Source organism: Apaloderma vittatum, unplaced genomic scaffold, assembly GCF_000703405.1.
Source record: "Apaloderma vittatum isolate BGI_N311 unplaced genomic scaffold, ASM70340v1 scaffold17197, whole genome shotgun sequence".
NCBI classification, from domain to species: domain Eukaryota; kingdom Metazoa; phylum Chordata; class Aves; order Trogoniformes; family Trogonidae; genus Apaloderma; species Apaloderma vittatum.
In genome coordinates, this window is record NW_009727981.1 from 1 (window position 1) to 18,326 (window position 18,326).

General features: G+C 35.8%; 1 protein-coding gene across 1 annotated transcript; it reads left to right on the plus strand.

Annotated features, from left to right (window-relative positions):
• Nucleotides 1–1,980: 1,980 nt before the first annotated feature.
• LOC104277319 (solute carrier family 12 member 7-like) lies at nt 1,981–16,361 on the plus strand (the record flags this gene model as incomplete). The annotated part of the gene is made up of 7 exons (XM_009873923.1): nt 1,981–2,112; nt 7,249–7,490; nt 9,608–9,819; nt 11,550–11,717; nt 13,292–13,390; nt 13,930–13,987; nt 16,162–16,361. Coding segments are annotated over exons 1-7 (1,093 nt in total), but the record flags the coding sequence as incomplete, so codon positions are not given.
• Nucleotides 16,362–18,326: the final 1,965 nt, after the last annotated feature.

The window sequence follows — 18,326 nt, forward strand, 5'->3', positions numbered from 1 at the left end:
GGGGACATGGCCTGAAACTGTGTCAGGGGAGTTTTAGGTTAGATATTAGGAAACACTTCCTCGTGGAGAGGGTGATCAGGCACTGGAATGCACTGCCCAGGGAAGTGATGGAGTCAAAGTCCCTGGAGGTGTTTAAGGAGAGGCTGAATGTGGCACTTAGTGCCATGGTCTGGCCGATGTAGTGGTGCTGGGTCATAGGCTGGACTTGATGATCTCAGAGGTCTTTTCCAGCCTCAACAATTCAGTGATTCTGTGATCTTTTTACAAATTTGCAAATAAGGCTGCTTTTATTTTCGCTGTCTTAATTTACTTGTGCTCCATTTCTAAACACTGGAACTAGTTATGTTTTCTGCAAGAATAGTAGCCAATCTGCTAGCAGAAATATTTTGCTATGTAAGTACTTTAGGTTATGCTCATCTCCTTACGTTTTCAGAATAAATTGATGAGCTTGTTCCTTTTTAGTTATGTTGATTTTTTTTTTAGATTCAAAATCAATTAGCCTTTGAAGCTCTTATCTTTTTTGCAGTTTCTCAACACATTAATTGATAATACCAGTGTTCAGATATTGTTGTGGACTCTAAACAGTTTTCCTAATGAAATTAAGATTTCTCACGTGCAGAGCTTTTCCAGCTTAGTAAGGGGTTCTAGGAGTGATATATAAGTTGTTGGGCAAAAGTAAATGCTACAATTTGTGCATTTCATGGATAAAGTACCATATATGAAATATAAATATCGTAGCAAATTTGTTTCAAATATATTTTATAATTAAATGTAGTTATTCTAATCAGTACCCAAATAACTAAAATATTTTGCTCTTTTCTCTCTCATATCTTTTAAAGCTCATTGAAAAGGTTTTGCTTAACATCCGAGTGTAACAGAAATCTTTGAAGTTGGCAGTTCTTACACTAGGCAGGTCTTCATATTTACCTTTTTTTTTATTGATTCCAATTTCTTAGAGACATTCTGCTTTTGTTGCAATATATGGAAGAGGCAGAAAGCATAGCTAGGAAGCTAGGATTGAAAGAGACGTTCTGAGCGACAGGATCTTCCCTCGCTGTTATATGCAATGGCATTCTGTTTAGTAAAAGAATTAGTGTTGCGTCATAAACTTTTTTGTGAGTTTCTTATTTGCTTATATTGAAAAGCAGTTTCAGACTCCTCCCTTTGATTAGAAGTGTATTTCTTATTTGTGGACTAATTTTATACACAACCGGTGTATGTTTATTTAAAATAAAGCATTTTGTCTCTTCTGTGTTCCTTAGTTATCTTGAGTGGGAAAAACATTATGAATTTAAGAAAAGTTGGAGAGGGAACTAGCGAGGAATTTGTCTTGAGGGGGTAGGAGGAAGGTCTAGAGCTTGAAACTTAGAACCATATTGAAAGGGAAATATGTTGTATGTATGTGGGAAATATGAATAAGAAGAATTGAAAAAATCGGGAGTAAAGTGAATAGCATATGAGTAGACAAAAAAAATAATTCCTAGCTACTGAAAAAATGCCTGTGTTGGAAGTGGTAATGGTTTCATGTATAGAAAACAAAAAAGAGTGCATATTAGTAAGAAAAATTCTAGTTTGTCCCCATCTCAAGGAAATGGTACTGGAAGTTTGTTGTTTGATTCTGAACAACTTGAGGTTAGAAACTTAAGATTGGTTCACATTTATTTATACTTATATATCCCTTTCTTAATTGACTTAGATTTAGTTTGTGGATTTTTTTCCCCTCTTTCTTTGGTGTTTGTTTTTGTTCCCAAGAAAATGCACAGGGGTATATTCACTTTGAAATGTACGTTCTAACTGCCTAGTTGGTATAGAAGTTGAATACAGTTTTGGTATGAACATTTCAATGAACATATATGCAGTAGTGGTCTTGATAATGTTGATTGAATGATCCAAATTTTTGTTCTCAACTGCCGTCCTTAATCTAAAAGGCTGGAGTTTGTTGTGTGTGTGTGTTTTTTGTTGTTGTTTCTTAAATTCACAGCTGGAGGCTCTTACTACATGATTTCAAGATCTTTAGGGCCAGAGTTTGGTGGAGCAGTGGGACTTTGTTTCTACTTGGGTACAACCTTTGCAGGAGCGATGTACATTCTTGGTACCATTGAAATTTTGTTGGTAAGTACTAGTTTCTCTTAAGATTAGATGTATTTGGGCTGTTTGGGGAGATTGAGTAGTGCACTTTATCTAAAATAGTTTCTAGTTCGGTAGTTTTTAAGTTTTGATGCTATATTTGCAATATGTCAATATTTATTTTTACTCATTACTAAAAAAGTTCAAAAAATCTGATCAGCGATACACTAATAAATTAAAGTCTGTTTACATAAAGTAGGAACCAAACAGAATTTGGTAGCTCACATTTACTAATTTTTACCAGATGCAATATATCTGTTGTTACATTTTCATGACGTGTTCTGAATACCAAATGTCCCATAGATTATGCCTGTGCTACTGTATACCTACAGAGTTGCAAGGAAAAACTATGTTAATTTTAGAAAGACATACCTAAAATTCAAAAACAAATGGTGTAGGATGAAAGTGGGAATATAACGTGGAGATGAAAAATTCAGGAAATGTATCAGTAGATTTTACAGGGAAGAATAGCGTATCAACAGGCAAACTTTGGAGACGTTAGGTGATTTTGTACCAACTTAAAATTACAACTTCTGTATCAAAAATAACAGAAAGTTCTTAAGAAATAGTGCAGTCTTTAATGAAATGTCACATTAGATTGGAGATTAAATCATAATCGACTGCATATTTTCAGGGCCTCTGAAATGTCACTTAAATTTTAAGTCATTTTATAAAAGTTTATTTTCAAATGTGAAGGAATTGTTTTTAAATGTTTGTCTTCATATGTTCATGGTGCACCACAGCAAACTTAAGAAATGTTTGATCCATATATTATGCTGCTTTTGTGTTGTATGTTCCCCCTCTTTTCCAAAGAAAAATGTGCATATGCACATAGTATTTCCTTTAGATCACCTTAGACTTGGAATTGAAAAGCTAAAGATTCCATCTTGAGAGTCAGTTTATCTTTTTTGCTTTGGAGTCTCCCTTTTCTTCAACTCTGAATGAAGTCTTTTTTTTCTTTCATCTAATGCAAAAAGGTTTTAGTTCCTTTCCTTGTCACTCTCAAGTTTTAACAAGGTTGTGGATTTCATGATATTATCATAGAATCATAGAATGGCCTAGGCTGGAAGGGACTTACTTAAAGATCATCTAGTCCAAGCTCCCTGTTGTGAGCAGGGACACCATCTCTCGACTAGACCAGGCAACACATGGGGACCGAGCGGGAATCGAACCTGCGACCTAGATGTCGGACATTGTTGTCAGCACCGCTGCTCAAACCACTGAGCTAACCGGCCCCCTATTATCCATCTTTAGTCTTTTCAACTTCTTTTTCTGTTGTATTGCTGCAACTTTGCAATATATATCTTGTTTCATTTTTTCCTAAACAATATGTGTTTGAGCTCTCAATCCTTTAGTGAGCTCTTCAGGGGATCTTCCACTTACTTCACTTACTTTGTGTCTCCTGGAAGTAATTTTCTCTTTTATTGTTCCAATTTTGAGATCCTAATTATAAGACTTTAAATCTGGCAACTACTTTATATTAAGCAGTCAGCACAGCTAGGTGTCTCTACATTTCTGGTGGAAGAGCTGTGTACTCTAGGCAAGTATAGCATAAGTCCTTTTAAGCCATGTTTTCTTGAGGCTTAGGAGGACTCCTTGCAAATTAAAGTCTGCGAGCTTGTCATCAGGCAAGAATTCCCAGGATAACCCACGGAAGCTGTTCAGCTTTCAAAATGCTTGGCACTGCCATGTGCATTGGAGAAAGCTGCTGCCTAGTGAAAAGTTATGGAGAACATGAAGGACATGTATCCTATGAAGCAGGAATTAAGAATCTTTTCCACTTCCTGATTTTCAGACTACTGACTTTGAAATTTCATATCCCTGTAAAGATGCTGTGGAAGACTGCCTGTATGGCAATGGCCCAGCTAATTTTGCTTTGTCTCATCTAGGGGAGACCAGACAGTTATTGGTCAGCATATCAGACGTTGTGCATGTATTCACAGGACATACTTCAGAATTCCTTCTTCTTCTTTCATGTTGTGACCCATGCCATATATTCAGAAAAGCCTAAATTTGAAATTAGAGATAGTTAACTAGCTTGTGAGATCTGACCTATATTAACGACACTAGCACCATGTGACATAGTGAATTGGATTTGGTGCACTGTTCTCCCTATTTGAGCTGCTTTTATGTATTGCGAATAAATGTGCATGGAGTTCAGCTATGGAATTCGAAGTAAAAAGCCTCCCAGGATGTCATATCTGGCAGAAGACCTCAGAAGTCTCCTGTGATAGCCACAAGGCATAAATATTGATTTTTTTTTTTTTTTCTGTCCTCTCTCTCTACTGGAACATGGATTATTTGGATGGGCAGAAATTGGTCATCTACGTGTGGCTTTTCCCAGCTGTGGTGGTTTGGCCCTCTCTAGAGGCCAGAGGCCGACCAAAGCTGCTCTATCACTCTTGGCTTCTTAGATAGACAGGGAAGAGGAAAGACATGACAAGAGTCTTCTGGGTCAAGATAAGAACAGTTTAGCAAAGCAAAAGTTGTGCATGGAAGCAGAGATAAACAAGATTATTCTCTACTTCCCATCAGCAGGCAATGCCCAGCTGCTTCCTGGGAAAGCAGGCTTTCAGTATACATAGCAGTTACTCCAGAATACAAATGTAAATAACAAATGCTCCTGCATCTTCCTCCTTTTTCTTAATTTTTATAGCTGATCTGACGTCATATGGTATGGAATACCCCTTTGATCAGTTTGTGTCAGCTGGCCTGGCTGTATCCACTCCCAAAATCTTGCCCACACCCAGCCAGCCCCACTAAAAGACTGGTGTGTTACCAAGACCCTTCTAGCTAGCACTGCAAAGCACAGCGCTATGAGAGCTGCTATGGGGAATATTAACTCTATTTCAGCCAAACCCAAGTGAAGACTGTGAATAGCAGGGCAACAAAAAGCACATAAGAAAATCTTCTGGAGTACCTCGATACAGATACTTCTGCAACATTACAATATAGGATTTTCTAATGATATGTAAATACTCTGTCTATAATAATTTTTTTTGTTTGCTTCTTTTTTTTTTTAATTGTGCTGTGACGATTCTTATGTCATAACATTCTAGTAAATATTAGTTTACTGAATTTTAGTTAATTTAAGTAAAAATTGTAGTAAACAATTGCTTATTTTCATTTTTGGATTTTGGTTCTGAACATATCAAGATACCAAAGTTTCTTCTTGCCTTTAGAAGTTAGATTATTTAAGGATAGTCAGTGTAGCGGTTGTTTTGAAGGAGTGGATTTGCCTCAAGCCCCAAAACCCCTCTAATAGCTGAGCACAGATTTTTTTGTAGAGGTGGTAGAAGGAATAAAGATATCTTTATCACACTTTATCGTGTAGTGTAGTACACAAATGTCTCTGAACTATAGGTGTCACGTCCCACTCAGGAGAGAGGGACAAGTGACTTTCAGATTCGTAATACACCAAGGGCGTGGACAACGGTGAGACAAGTCTCAAGGCCCAAACACAAACATTTATTAATTTAAACGTATAGATCGGGCTCACGACAATCAATTCTAATTCAAAAGCATGATAGGGCAGACAATATAATAAAAACCAAGGAGAAAGGCTAAATAAGCAATGCACTACAACAACTTAATAACAAGGAGTAATAAAGGACATCTAAACACAATGTTAAGTGCACTTAAGCAATGCGCTACAACAACTTGATAAAGGACATCTAAACACAATGTTAAGTCAGACAATATTACACTTAACCATCACAAGAAAGAAATTTAGGCATAAAAAACCAAATAAACAGTATGATAGACCTTGCATTACCTAGTGAGGAAAAGGAAAAAGAAAAAGTGAGAGAGATACTTCTCGAGGAAAGTGGAGAGAGAGAGGGGCAGGTGGGGTGAGAGAGAGGAAGACATCACTACTCCAGGTTCCTGCATTGGTCCCGCCAAAGCAGAGTTCAGGGTGCATCGACCGTTGTCTTCTTTTTTCTTTTCTTCTTCTTCTTCTTCTTCTTCTTCTTCTTCTTCTTCTTTTTCCTTTTCCCAACTTTACTTTACCTTGCCTCAGTTTATACACCATTTTCTATGTGCGGATGTGCAGAATGTCAGGTAGGGGATCCAGATCCTTCATTGTTTCCACTAATTCTCATTTCCAGTAATTCTCATTAACATGTACGAATGCCCCATCATCAACATGTGTGAATGCCCCATCTCTTTGGACGGTATGCGAGAGATAAGGCCATCCTGCAAGATTTCCTAATCTCTTCACATATTCGCTGCCAGGGCTGTTTGAGGCATTTACATCCTTATCAGATCGCCTCTCTGCAACATTCCATCAGTTTTCTGATCATCCTGGGAGTTTGTAAAAAATTACAAGAAATGTTTAAGGCAAAATCAATGAATCAGTCCGCTACAATAGGTCAGAGTTTGTCTTTTCATTTGGGTTTATCAATATAAGCCCTATGGGCTGTGTTTCCAGCTCGTTTTCAAGTAGAACCCAGAACAAAATAACATGATTTTTAGATGTGTATAAGAATCTTGCTTGAAATTACAGTAGTTTGTCTGTTTTAGCACAGGACTAAGCTTTGTCACATGAATCTTAAATTGTGCAGTTGCAACTTCAGATTAAAAATTTAGGTAGACTCACAATAAAACATTTTACAATGTATGATGTTTAAGGTACCTTTTTTGTATGAAATACAGTGTAGGGACTATAGTACTGAGTTTTTATTATGCTTTTGTTTGTCAATATTTTTGTTTGAATCAATGGCATTATTAATCAGCAAATGATTCAAGGAGATATCTCGTTTGACTTGAGTGTTTGAACTAGATTTGGTTTTGGTTTTTCTTTTAATTTTTGTCAATGACCCTAACCTTAGGTCTTCAATGATTTTTCCTGTCTGGTAGAGAAATGAATTGAAGGAGTGGAAACTCATAAAGGGGAGAGAAGAAGCTGGATCAAAATCAGTACCTCATTCTCAAAAATCATTTTTCTTTATCCTTACTTCTCTCTTCCTTTTACTTGTATACTTGAGCCTATGTTAACTGGTGGAACTGGTTTGTGAAAGAGTAAAATTGATATTGTAAAAGAAGTTTAGATTTTGAAGTTCAAGTAAATTATTTCTTAATGTTTATTATATGTGTCATAGTTTGCTGTATCTCTTGCAGACCTACATTTCTCCAAGTGCTGCTATATTTAAAGCAGAAGAGGTTGGTGAAGAAAGAGAGGCTATGCTGAACAACATGAGAGTTTATGGAACATGTATCATCATTCTGATGGCCATAGTAGTTTTTGTAGGAGTAAAGTATGTCAACAAACTTGCACTGGTCTTTCTTGCCTGTGTGATTCTTTCTATCATTGCCATATATGCTGGAGTTATTAAGACTGCTTTTGATCCACCCAACTTTCCGTAAGTGCAATACTTTAAGTAATGTGGGTTATATAAAATAAATTAAAAAGTTTGAAAAAAAAATAGGAGAGAATATCTACTGTAATCATTTTATGTTTTAAGCTAAACTTCAAAAACATCAGCTGCCATGGTAGGTTTTATGGCTTTTAGGCAATTATATGCTTATGTATTATTCTGTATTATTTTAGGCAATTATGTGCTCATGTATTATTCTGTAACTTCCAGTAGGAAAATACTTAAAACTTTTGATCCCCTGAGTAGGTAAAAGATGGACTTGTCACTACAAGAGGGACATTGAAGTGCTGGCGACAGTACAGAGGCAGGCTACCAAGCTAGTAGATTTGGAGCATGTGTCATATGAGGAACGGTTGAGGGATATGGGGCTGTTTAGACTGGAGAAGAAGAGACTGAAGGAAGGAGACCTTATCACTCTCTACAGCTGCCTGAAAGGAGATGGTAGTGAGGTGGGAGTTGATCTGTTCTCCCTAGTGGTGAGTGATAGCACAAAGGGAAAGGACCTTAAGTTGTGCCAGGGGAGGTTCAGGTTGAATATTAGGAAGAATTTTTTTACTGAAGGAGTTGTCAGGCATTGGAACAACCTGCACAGGAAAGTGGTTGAGTCAGCATCTCTGGAGGTGTTTAAGAGACTGGTAGATGTTGTGCTGAGGGACATGGTTTAGTGGTGTTAATGGGGCTAGGAGAAGGTTGAACTTGATCTTGAAGATCTAACCAAAACTGTTATATGATTCTGTGATCTGGATATGTAGCGTAGGGAAGACTTATTACCAAGTTCCTGGAAACCTTATCTGTGGCTGTTACTATGATATATTACTGTTTGGTGGGGGGGAAAAAAAAATCTCTTCAATGTATATAATTGTTCGTATTTTGACCAGTCTGCCTCAAAATGAGAAACTCAAATGTGTTTTTATATTCTGATAAAGCTGATCTGGTGGTAATCTAGTCACCAAAATATCTAGCTTCCACTTATTTGGTTAGTTAGGCTGGCATATAGCTAACCTCTGTTAGGTTTGGCCAATTGTATAGATTGTAAAATAGTACCAGTTAATAGTAGCAACTGAAAAGAAAAATAAGCAAGGTGAGCGGCAAGATAATAATATTTTTTTTTAGCGGCTTTCTGTTAAATCAGCTTAACTTCCATGTGATGCTGATACTTCCATGTGAAGCTGTACTGGTGCCCTGCATTCTTTTAAAGTCATCTACTCTTAACTGCTGTCAGAAACAGGATGTTACACCAGGTGAATATTCTGCTTGGCTTAGTGTACTTGTTCTAATGCCAAGTGGTAGGTTTGTATTGTTTATCAGCTTCTTAACTGAGCTCCTTCAGAAGCTAATGATGTATACTGTGTGTTCTTTGACTTATCTGCCTAACACTGATGTTTTATTTGATGTTCCTTCTTTTGTCTTCATAGATACATATAATTTTATTATTAAGAAAGCCTGGAATAGATATCTCCTAAGCATCTTTCGTGTAGCTTAACAAAGAAATGTTCCTAAATTCTTATTAATCTTTGCTGTTAATTTGATTTTTGCAAATTGTTCTAAGTTCTATAATTTTCTTTAGTTTCTGACTATTTTGATTTTTTTCCTTCTATGTGATTGTTTAATTTGTTCTCACATAAATGTTTTAAAATTTTTCTGTTTAACCATTCTGACTTATTTTGAACCTTTTGAGATTGGAATATTTTTGAGGGCCATCTAAAATATTTCTTAGAAAAGGGCATGACATACTCAGTCTTAGTTTTGTATTTCCTTGATCAGACTCATCATTATGTTAAGTATATTAAGTATTACTTCATTTCACTTCTTTCTTATAGGATTAAATGAATCATGGTCTGTCATTTAGTGGCCAAGCTGCTCAAGTCAATTTTATTTACCAAAGATTAAATCAGAAGGCAAAATACATATTAATATCTTAAAGTAGAAGTGTTTGATAAGTGTTATAGAGATTATTGATGATAGTTTTATATGCAGAAAACATACACTGTTTTAGTAGTTGTAATATAAGCCATAAGATAGGTACTATAAATAAGTTTCTGAAGAAGTCCAGTGGAAAGAATATGGTTTAATGTACAACCGTTTTCATTTTTTATTTATAGTATCTGTCTCCTTGGAAACCGTACATTGTCAAAACGCAGCTTTGATATCTGTGCCAAATTTACTGAAAGCAATAATGAAACAAAGACTACGACTTTGTGGCGCCTATTCTGTGATAGTTCTTTGCTTAATGCTACATGTGATGACTACTTTAATCTCAATAATGTAACAGAAATTCAAGGGATTCCAGGCATAATGAGTGGAGTTCTAATTGGTAAGTTGGAAAGCACAGTGATTTAAAAAGTGGTGTATGTTATTAATTTGGCCTGTAGCTGTTCAGTAATGCAGTAGTGTAGCGTGTCACTGCTTCTGTAGCTGTAATCTGTTTGCATGATAGATTGGAGTATGCTTCCTCCAATGAAGTTTCCATCCGGTTTTAGAAGCTTAGTATTAAATGTTTTAATTTGGGGATCATTTGATGAGCATTCCTTCAAAAGCCATTGTTCTATCAAGAAAAGTAGGAAAGTGTTTATCACAGCTAACGTTTTTAAAGACTGTTTTGGTTTTCGGTGATGAGTACACTTATTTCGGTAAGCTGTTTGTTAACGTGTTCTCTAACTTTCCTTAGGGAGAACTTGTTTCCAATTTACAGGTGGTGCACTGAGAAGTCAAGTCCTATGGCTTGTCCAAAGCAAATACAGCAAGTTAGTGATGGAGTCTGAGAGAAGCAGTCATTTTTTTAGCTTCCAGTCAGGCATTTGTACTGGAGATGTTCTACAAAGTGTATAGGTTTTCTTCTGTTTACATTCCTGTACATTGCGGCAGCTTGGTGTTCCAATTGCACTGGGTCATAAGATTAATTTTGAACATGTAATGGTTTGTACTGTATACAAACAAGCAATATTTCAGGAGATTAAACTAATGTTCTGATATCTCTCTCCTGCTTCCCCCTTAAAGTAAGGTTTGATTTATGTAAATATGCAACTCTACATAGGGAAACTAGGCAATCACTACTGCCATAGTAATTAAGTTTAGTAACACCAAATATAAAGTGTATGAATGAAGTATAGGCTTCTCTGAATCTAAATTTGTATGAAGAAATTGAGTGATTTTTTTTAAACAATGAAAATTAAATTATTTTCACTTGAAATGATTGTTGCAAGAAATGTGACTTAGTGTTTGTTCTATGTATTTTTAAATTTACCACACATATCTGCTATTTTCTGAATAGTTTTGTTTCCTGCCCCTGCTTAGAAGACAACTGTATGTTCTAGTTTTTACTACAGTGTAAGCTTTAAACTGCTGGTTTGCCTTTTGTTTCAGACTGAGTATTACTTTTTCTTCTCTCGGAAAAATGTGCTTGGGTTTTGTTCACTTAACATTTCTTTACAATAGCACTATTGTATAAAAGTTCATTTCCCTATTTTACTTCCACATAATCTTAAGATCTCTGTCAATGATTGAGAGTCTGCGGAGAGCTTTCTTAAGAAAGGGCAAGGTGATTTCTATTTTATAAAGTCTCTAAGCTGATTTTACTCATGCTGCACTTCCACAGTCAGAGTTGTGTTCATTGAAGAGCTCAGGCCATTTTCACTTCTGTGTCATGCTGAATAAAGGACACAGGCCATTGAGTACTCATTAAGTATTTAGTGCTTTTGATTAGTAATGGCAAACTGATTTTTTTTCTTTTTATGTTCCATAGGTAGTGGAAGCTAATTTGGAGATCTTGCCTTGTTTTATGTCATTCCTCAAATCTAAAATTCTTGAAACTTAAATCCTCTTATTTCCTTGACTATTCTTTTTATGGCTTTGGTATGTCACAATGGAATGTCCCAATTAGGATTGGTATTGATTATATTGCTGCTGCATTCTTGACTTTATAAGGAAATGTTGAGAAACATGATTTTGTGTAAGAAAGGCCTTTAATTCATAACATTACTGCATTCTCACAACTCAATATGCTGAAACAGAGAAATGACACTGGCTGTTTTTTTCCCCTTGTAGATAATCTGTGGAGTACCTATTCAGAAGAAGGATCAATAGTTGAGAAAAAAGATCAGCCATCAGTTGTTGGATCAGAAGAAATAAAAATGGGTGGACTCCCTTATGTTTTTACAGACATCATGACCTACTTCACAATGCTTGTGGGGATTTATTTCCCATCTGTGACAGGTAGATACAACTTGTGTAATTATAGCCGAAGAAAGATTATTTTGTGTGTGAATGTTTATTTTTGACACATGACATTGCTAGTCTCTTTGTCCAGGTTTTATGTACCTGAAACTTTCTGATGCTAGGTATTTTAGGGGTTTATAGGACTTAAACAAGGTATCAGTTTAAGTGCTATTTTTTATGTCTGGAAAAAAAAAAAAGCTCCATGTGTTTGGAAAAAAAAAACTCAAAGTGTTTGTAAAAAATAAGATGCATACCTCTACAGTAATTTAATCTTTAAGTGCATGAGAGAACAGTTGAATATTAAGTTTGTTTCAGGTATTCAAGCTGTCAACCACCTGTGATTTGTTTAAATATCTAATATTTGGGTTTGCAACTGTAACTAGTAGAGACCTTTTTGTTAAACTTAAGGTTAAATTAGCTGTATATCACTTTGCTCAGGTCACATTGGACTGAAATAACCAGAGACGTTTTTCTTCAAAAGTCCCAGCTCAAGCAATTGTAATAGCAAGTAACAAAATCAGGGGGATGGTTAGCTCAGTCGGTTGAACATGGTGCTGATAACACCAAGGTCGTGGGTTTGATTCCCATTCAGTCCCCATGTGTTGCCTGATCTAGTCGAGAGGTGGCGTCCCTGCCCTTGACAGGAAGGTTGATTAAATTATCTCTAAGGTCACTTCCAGCCTAGGCCGTTCTATGATTTTATGAAAACAGAACTCTGATAAAAAGTTGCAGTAGTGTTTACTAGTAGAATACCAAGCAAAGGTGTCTTTTTGTATTCTTATCTCCCACTGTTGCTATTTCTCTACTTCAGGCTCTTTTTTCAGTATCTCTTCATATCTGAGCCTGTGGTTAAGGTTTCAGTGCATAGTTTGACAATGCATTTGCACTGGAACATCTTGATGATAGTTTCCGTGGTTTTGCCTCCAACAGTGGTCAAGGCAATTCTAGGAAAGAGGGCAGAATTAGTCAGTTATTTTATGACTTCTTTTTCCTCCCATCCTAGTATGTGCTATAAAATATTTTTGATCTCTTAAATTTAAACAGGAATGTGTACATGTGATTTTATAACTATTCTTGTACTTCTTGCCTGTTCCTTTCTGGTTTTTTATGTTTTTATTTAGTTTATTGATTTGTTTGAATATCTGACTATGTATGAACTGTTTAGTAGAAAGTTAGTGTATTTGGTCGTACTGGATAAAATTACTAAATCCTCATTTGTTTATAACGTCCATCCCTAACGTTTTTCAACTCCTCTATGTTTCCCCATTTAAAAAAATAATTCTAAAGTTATATTTGAAAAGTAACTTCGATTTTTTAAAATCTGCCTCTTTCCTGAGCTTTCTGGAAGTTGTTCGTCAACAATGGGTGGTAACCCAAGTTTCTGAATAAACTGAAGGTATAAATTAAGGATTTGTGCAGGATTATAATATATTATAATATTTCTGTAGCCTGCTCCATTAGTAATGATGTGGTAAATCAGGTTTAAAGTTAAATGTTCCTATTCTATTAGTTATTTACATGGAGGTTGTATTAATTGTTTAGATGACATATACATTTGGTCTCTCTTTAAGGTATTATGGCAGGTTCAAACAGATCCGGAGATCTTAAGGATGCTCAGAAATCTATTCCTACTGGAACAATTTTGGCTATTTCAACTACATCTTTTATTTGTATCCTTTATGCTGTGACTTTTTGTTCATTGAATAGTCGTCAGAGTTTTCTAACTATAAAATGAATGAAATCTAAACTGAAAAATAAATACTTCTCTAAAATATCAACATCTCATTTTATTTGCATATATATTCTGTATTCTACTAGGGTTTGAAATTCCAAGATGTAGCTGATGTTTTTAGTTAGACGATGTAGAGGTCTTTAGTGTCATGCTTCAGCTGGCAGTAGAAACTCTTAGTCCTTCAGTAGCTAGAAGACACAAATGCTTATCTGTATGAAAAAATACCTATGAACTGGCTGTTTTCAATACTTCATAAATCAGTACATTAAATACAGTTATAGAGAACAGAAGCTAAAAAGTTGTAGCAGAGGAAAATTAAAAAAAAACAAAAAACAAAAAACACCAACCCCTAGAACAAACAAAACAACACACACCTCCCACACTTCGTTATCATGGACACTTTAATTTCACCCCTAGGAGAAAAATGTTGTATTTTCTCTCTATGATAGCATAATCTTCCTTCAGTCTCAGTAATAGATCTCTCCTGTATAGTGTTGTTTGGTGCCTGCATAGAAGGTGTGATATTAAGAGATAAGTAAGTCATATTCAACTTCTGATTTTACAGGGAGTATATATGATTGTGGATTGTGTTAATAGGACTTACTAATGCCTCTTGGAAATACCTGTGTGAAGTATTTTTCTTTTACTTAGGTTAAAACTGGAGGGAAAGTTTATCTCTTAAACTGAGATGTCTACAAAAACTGGTCAGGTTATCAGGCTGTATCGCTTCAATAAGTAGAAGCAGAAGCTAAGATAAATGTTTGAAGTGGAACTGTTCCTAATAAAATGTTATTGAGAAAGAAAATCATAGTTTGGTATTTATGGAGTTGATGGGTGTGTGTAACAGGAGTGATATTACTTTGGGAGAAGTAACATGCTTATGAGGAGTAAATACAAAAAATATTTTTGACAGTTACATGACAAAGAGCATTACTGAGAGAGACTGCAATGTACCATCAGGCCTATAATTTCCACTGGAAGTATATTTTTGTTTTAAAAGATCAGTTGTAGATCAGGGAATTGTGTCAGTTTTCACCTGTGCAGTTTCCAGAGGATATCTGAGACACGGTATGAAGCATGAAGAGAATAAATGTAATGGAGATAAGCAGAAAAAAAAGAATCTCTAGATTTTGCTAAATCTCTCCCTTAAAAGTTGACTAAGATGAATCTGTTGGCAGGTTTCACATTAGTTTCTTTGCTGGTGTCTGGTTCTCTTTTTTTTTTTTCCTTTTTTTTTTTTTTTACCCGCCAAGGCCCAAGTTTGCCTTTGGTGATGAAGCAGAGGCATTGGGGTATTCTGTGAAAGGTGGTGGAGATGGTGTAGAGACAACTTCTTTTAAAACACGATCTTTTAACCTAGAAAGAAAACCATAAGTTAAAACCTGGATTCTATTCAAAACTAATACAAGAAATAGCAGGAAATCATTTTTAGCTTAAAATGGTATTGCTGCATTAGTGAAAATCTCAGGTTTGTTTTTTTTTAAAGCAAGTTTACAAACCAAATAATGCTGATACATACGAAACAGTAAATGAATGATGCCATGGGAAAAAGCAGGTTGCACATCTTTGAGTGTCCTTCATATTTTCAAGTTTTTCCTACCCTCTGTTTAGTTAAAACACAAGCATTAGAGTTTAAATTAAAAATGAATGTGTAGGTGTAGAATTCTCATCATAGAAGAATACTGTATTTTTGATCTTGTATTTTTAAAGAGTATGTTTTCCCCTTTTACCCTCTGCTGAAAGTAGTATGTATCTATGCATCCAAGCTTGGGCATAGACAAGAATTTGAACACTCATATACTGTGTTTTCTTTTTTTCTTGACCCTATTTAAGAGCGGATCTGAAAAGAGATGATTTTGGTTTTAGTAGCTTTTTATTTTCTCTAGTGTTTATTTTGAAAAACCTGGGAAAAAATGGGGAAAAATATCAGTGTACATAGTCTTAAAATTTTATTTTGGCTGCTTACTAACAAAACTAAGACAGGCTACAAGTTTACTTGCTTTTAAAAGGAAAACATGAGTTTGAGAAGGGGTAGAGGGAAAAGAACTTTTTTGTAGTTTACCAACAAAAAATGAACACAAATTATCTGAAAAACAAACAAGCAAAAATCCCAAACAGTGGCTTCAGTTGGAAACCTCAAGACTAATGAAAGCACCTTTTGACTGCCACCAGCTTGTTTACCATAATCATTTAAAAATTACATCAGGTAGCATGACAGTCAGAAGGCCTGTGGATAACTTGATATGGTTTTGTCCAGTAGTTTCTCTATTTATTTGTGCTTTTGTTAGTGTCACACTAATAAAAGGAAAGGCTAATAACTTTGTTTTGCAAATCTCCTGCTTATGCCCCAGAATATACCTGTATTACTTGTAGAACAGAATTCCGCAATCCAGTTCCCAGCAGTCACAAGGATCTAAAGGATACATATGTAAATACTTTTGCTATTGCTGTTAATTCTGTAAAGTTTGCCAAGATACTTGATAATTGCTGCATGTCTACCTAGAGGCAGCTTTTATAATGAATCAATTATGTTTTCTTTAAAATAGCAGGATAAATAGAATTTTGTTGGTTGGGAAATCCTATAGTGTATACTGTTTATTGTTGAATAGTTCTGTTGTCCAAAAAGGTTGAAATGTGGTTGTTGAAACTATAGTAAAATATGCTTGCTGATTATTTCCTCTTTTTTTTTTTTTTTTCCTCTTTACTAAGGTTTGGAGAAGCAGTTAATGGAAATTTAGTGGTTGGCACACTGGCCTGGCCTTCTCCGTGGGTTATTGTGATTGGTTCATTCTTTTCAACATGCGGTGCCGGTCTCCAGAGTCTCACTGGTGCACCCCGTTTGTTGCAGGCCATTGCAAGAGATGGCATTGTACCATTTATTCAAGTGAGATTTTTGTTTTTTCTTTGCAGTACTTCAAATATAGCTTATATTTTGAGCAAAAAAAAAAAAAAAGGGCATTATTTATGCTAGTTCTGTAGAACTGTAAAGAAAACATTTGGAGCTCAATTCCAGTGGCTGATGAAGCTATTGTAGGACAAAGTTTGAATTTGGTATTTCTGTGCAATGCAATTTAATTATTTTTTTTCTTACACATAAGCCAGTGGTTCAAAATTGAGAATATAAGTTTTCTGTAAATGGCAATTCAGAAGCAGCTAACAAATGAACTTCTTGACTCCAGGTTGTGTTTACAACTTGTATTTGTCAACAGAGTTGATTTAATTTCCCTGTGGAACTGCATGATACTTCTTGTATCCTAGAGATACAATTCTAGTTTTTATTTATTTTTGTAAGCTAGATGAAGTCACTAAAGATGACTTCAAACATTAATATTTGTTCTGACATCCATGTTCATGTTTTAAAAATAAATCAGATTTTTTTTTCTAAAGAGAAGCGAGGGAGCTGGAAAAAAGAGCTCTTGCTGGAGGATATTTAACAGAATTGCTGGACTGCATCTGCAAAAACTAGACAACTAGACTTGAGTTAAAAAATAAATTCCAGAAGGTGATAGTTTCTAGAGAGAAAAGCTGTGATTTCTGTGGTGAAGTTTGGTATTTGAAAGCCACCTCTAGACTAGACCAGGCAACACATGGGGACCGAGCCAACACACTACCATGATAACCAGCCAAGAACAGGTTTAAGTATGAAAAACAGGATTATGCCCAAGTGACTGTGAATATTTTGGGAATAGAGTTGGGAGACAATTTTAAAATTTAGCACGTAGAAAGAAATTGCAGATAGCACAGACACTGAAGATACTTAGGGCTGAATTTAGGAGAATAGGCTGTTGTGTATGGAGAGAGTGATGAGGATGATTTGGAGCACTTGTTTGTTCTTATGTATCTCTTTGGGAGGTTTACACCATTATTTTGATGCATAAGTTATATGACCAAACTTATAGAATCAAGGAATCATTTAAGTTGGAAAATACCTTTAACATCTTAGTATTCAACCATTACCATAGTGACTAAAGTCCACCACTAAACCATTTTCCTAAGCACCTCATATACATGTCTTTTAAATACCTCCAGGGATGGTGACTCCACCGCTTCCCTGAGCAGCCTGTTCCAGTGCTTGATAACACTTTCTGTGAAGACATTTTACCTAATGTCCAATCTAACCTCCCCTGGCTCAACTTGAAGTCAGTTCTTCTTGTCCTATCACTTGTTACATGGGAGAAGAGACTGACACCTCACTACAACCTCCTTGTAGACAGTGATAAGGTCTCACCTGAGCATCCTTTTCTCCACGCTAAATGACCCCAGTTCCCTCAGCCACTCATCATAAGACTCATTCTTGAGTTCCAGCTTTGTTGCTCTTCATCTGATATACTACAGAACCTCAATGTCTTTCTTGTAGTGAGAGGCCCAAAATTAAGCACAGCATTTAAGGTGTGGCCTCACCAGTGCTGAATACAGGGGAATTAAGTTTGAGTATTCCCTACTTTACCCACACTTCTAGAGTCTTGATCACAGTCTTGTTAGCCGTAAATCCAGCTGGAGGCTTGGACGACCTGCCTGGCTTAACAGGGAGCTTTGACTGGCACTCAGGGAGAGAAAGAGGATTTCTGGTCTTTGGAAAAAAGGGCAGACAACTCACGACAACTACAAAAACATTGTGAGGCTGTGTAGGAAAAAATTAGAAGATCCAAAGCCCGACCTGAGTTCGTCTGGTCTCTGTGGTTAAGAAAAGTTTCTATAAATATATTAGAAACGAAAGGTCAAGGAGAGCCTCCAGCCCCTGTTAGATGCGAGCGGATGACTAGTGACATCAGGTGAGGAAAAGGCTGAAGTACTTAATGACTTCTTTGCCTCAGTCTTTATCAACAGGGACAGTTACATAGAAGGAATCCAACTCCCTAAGCTAGAAGACTGGG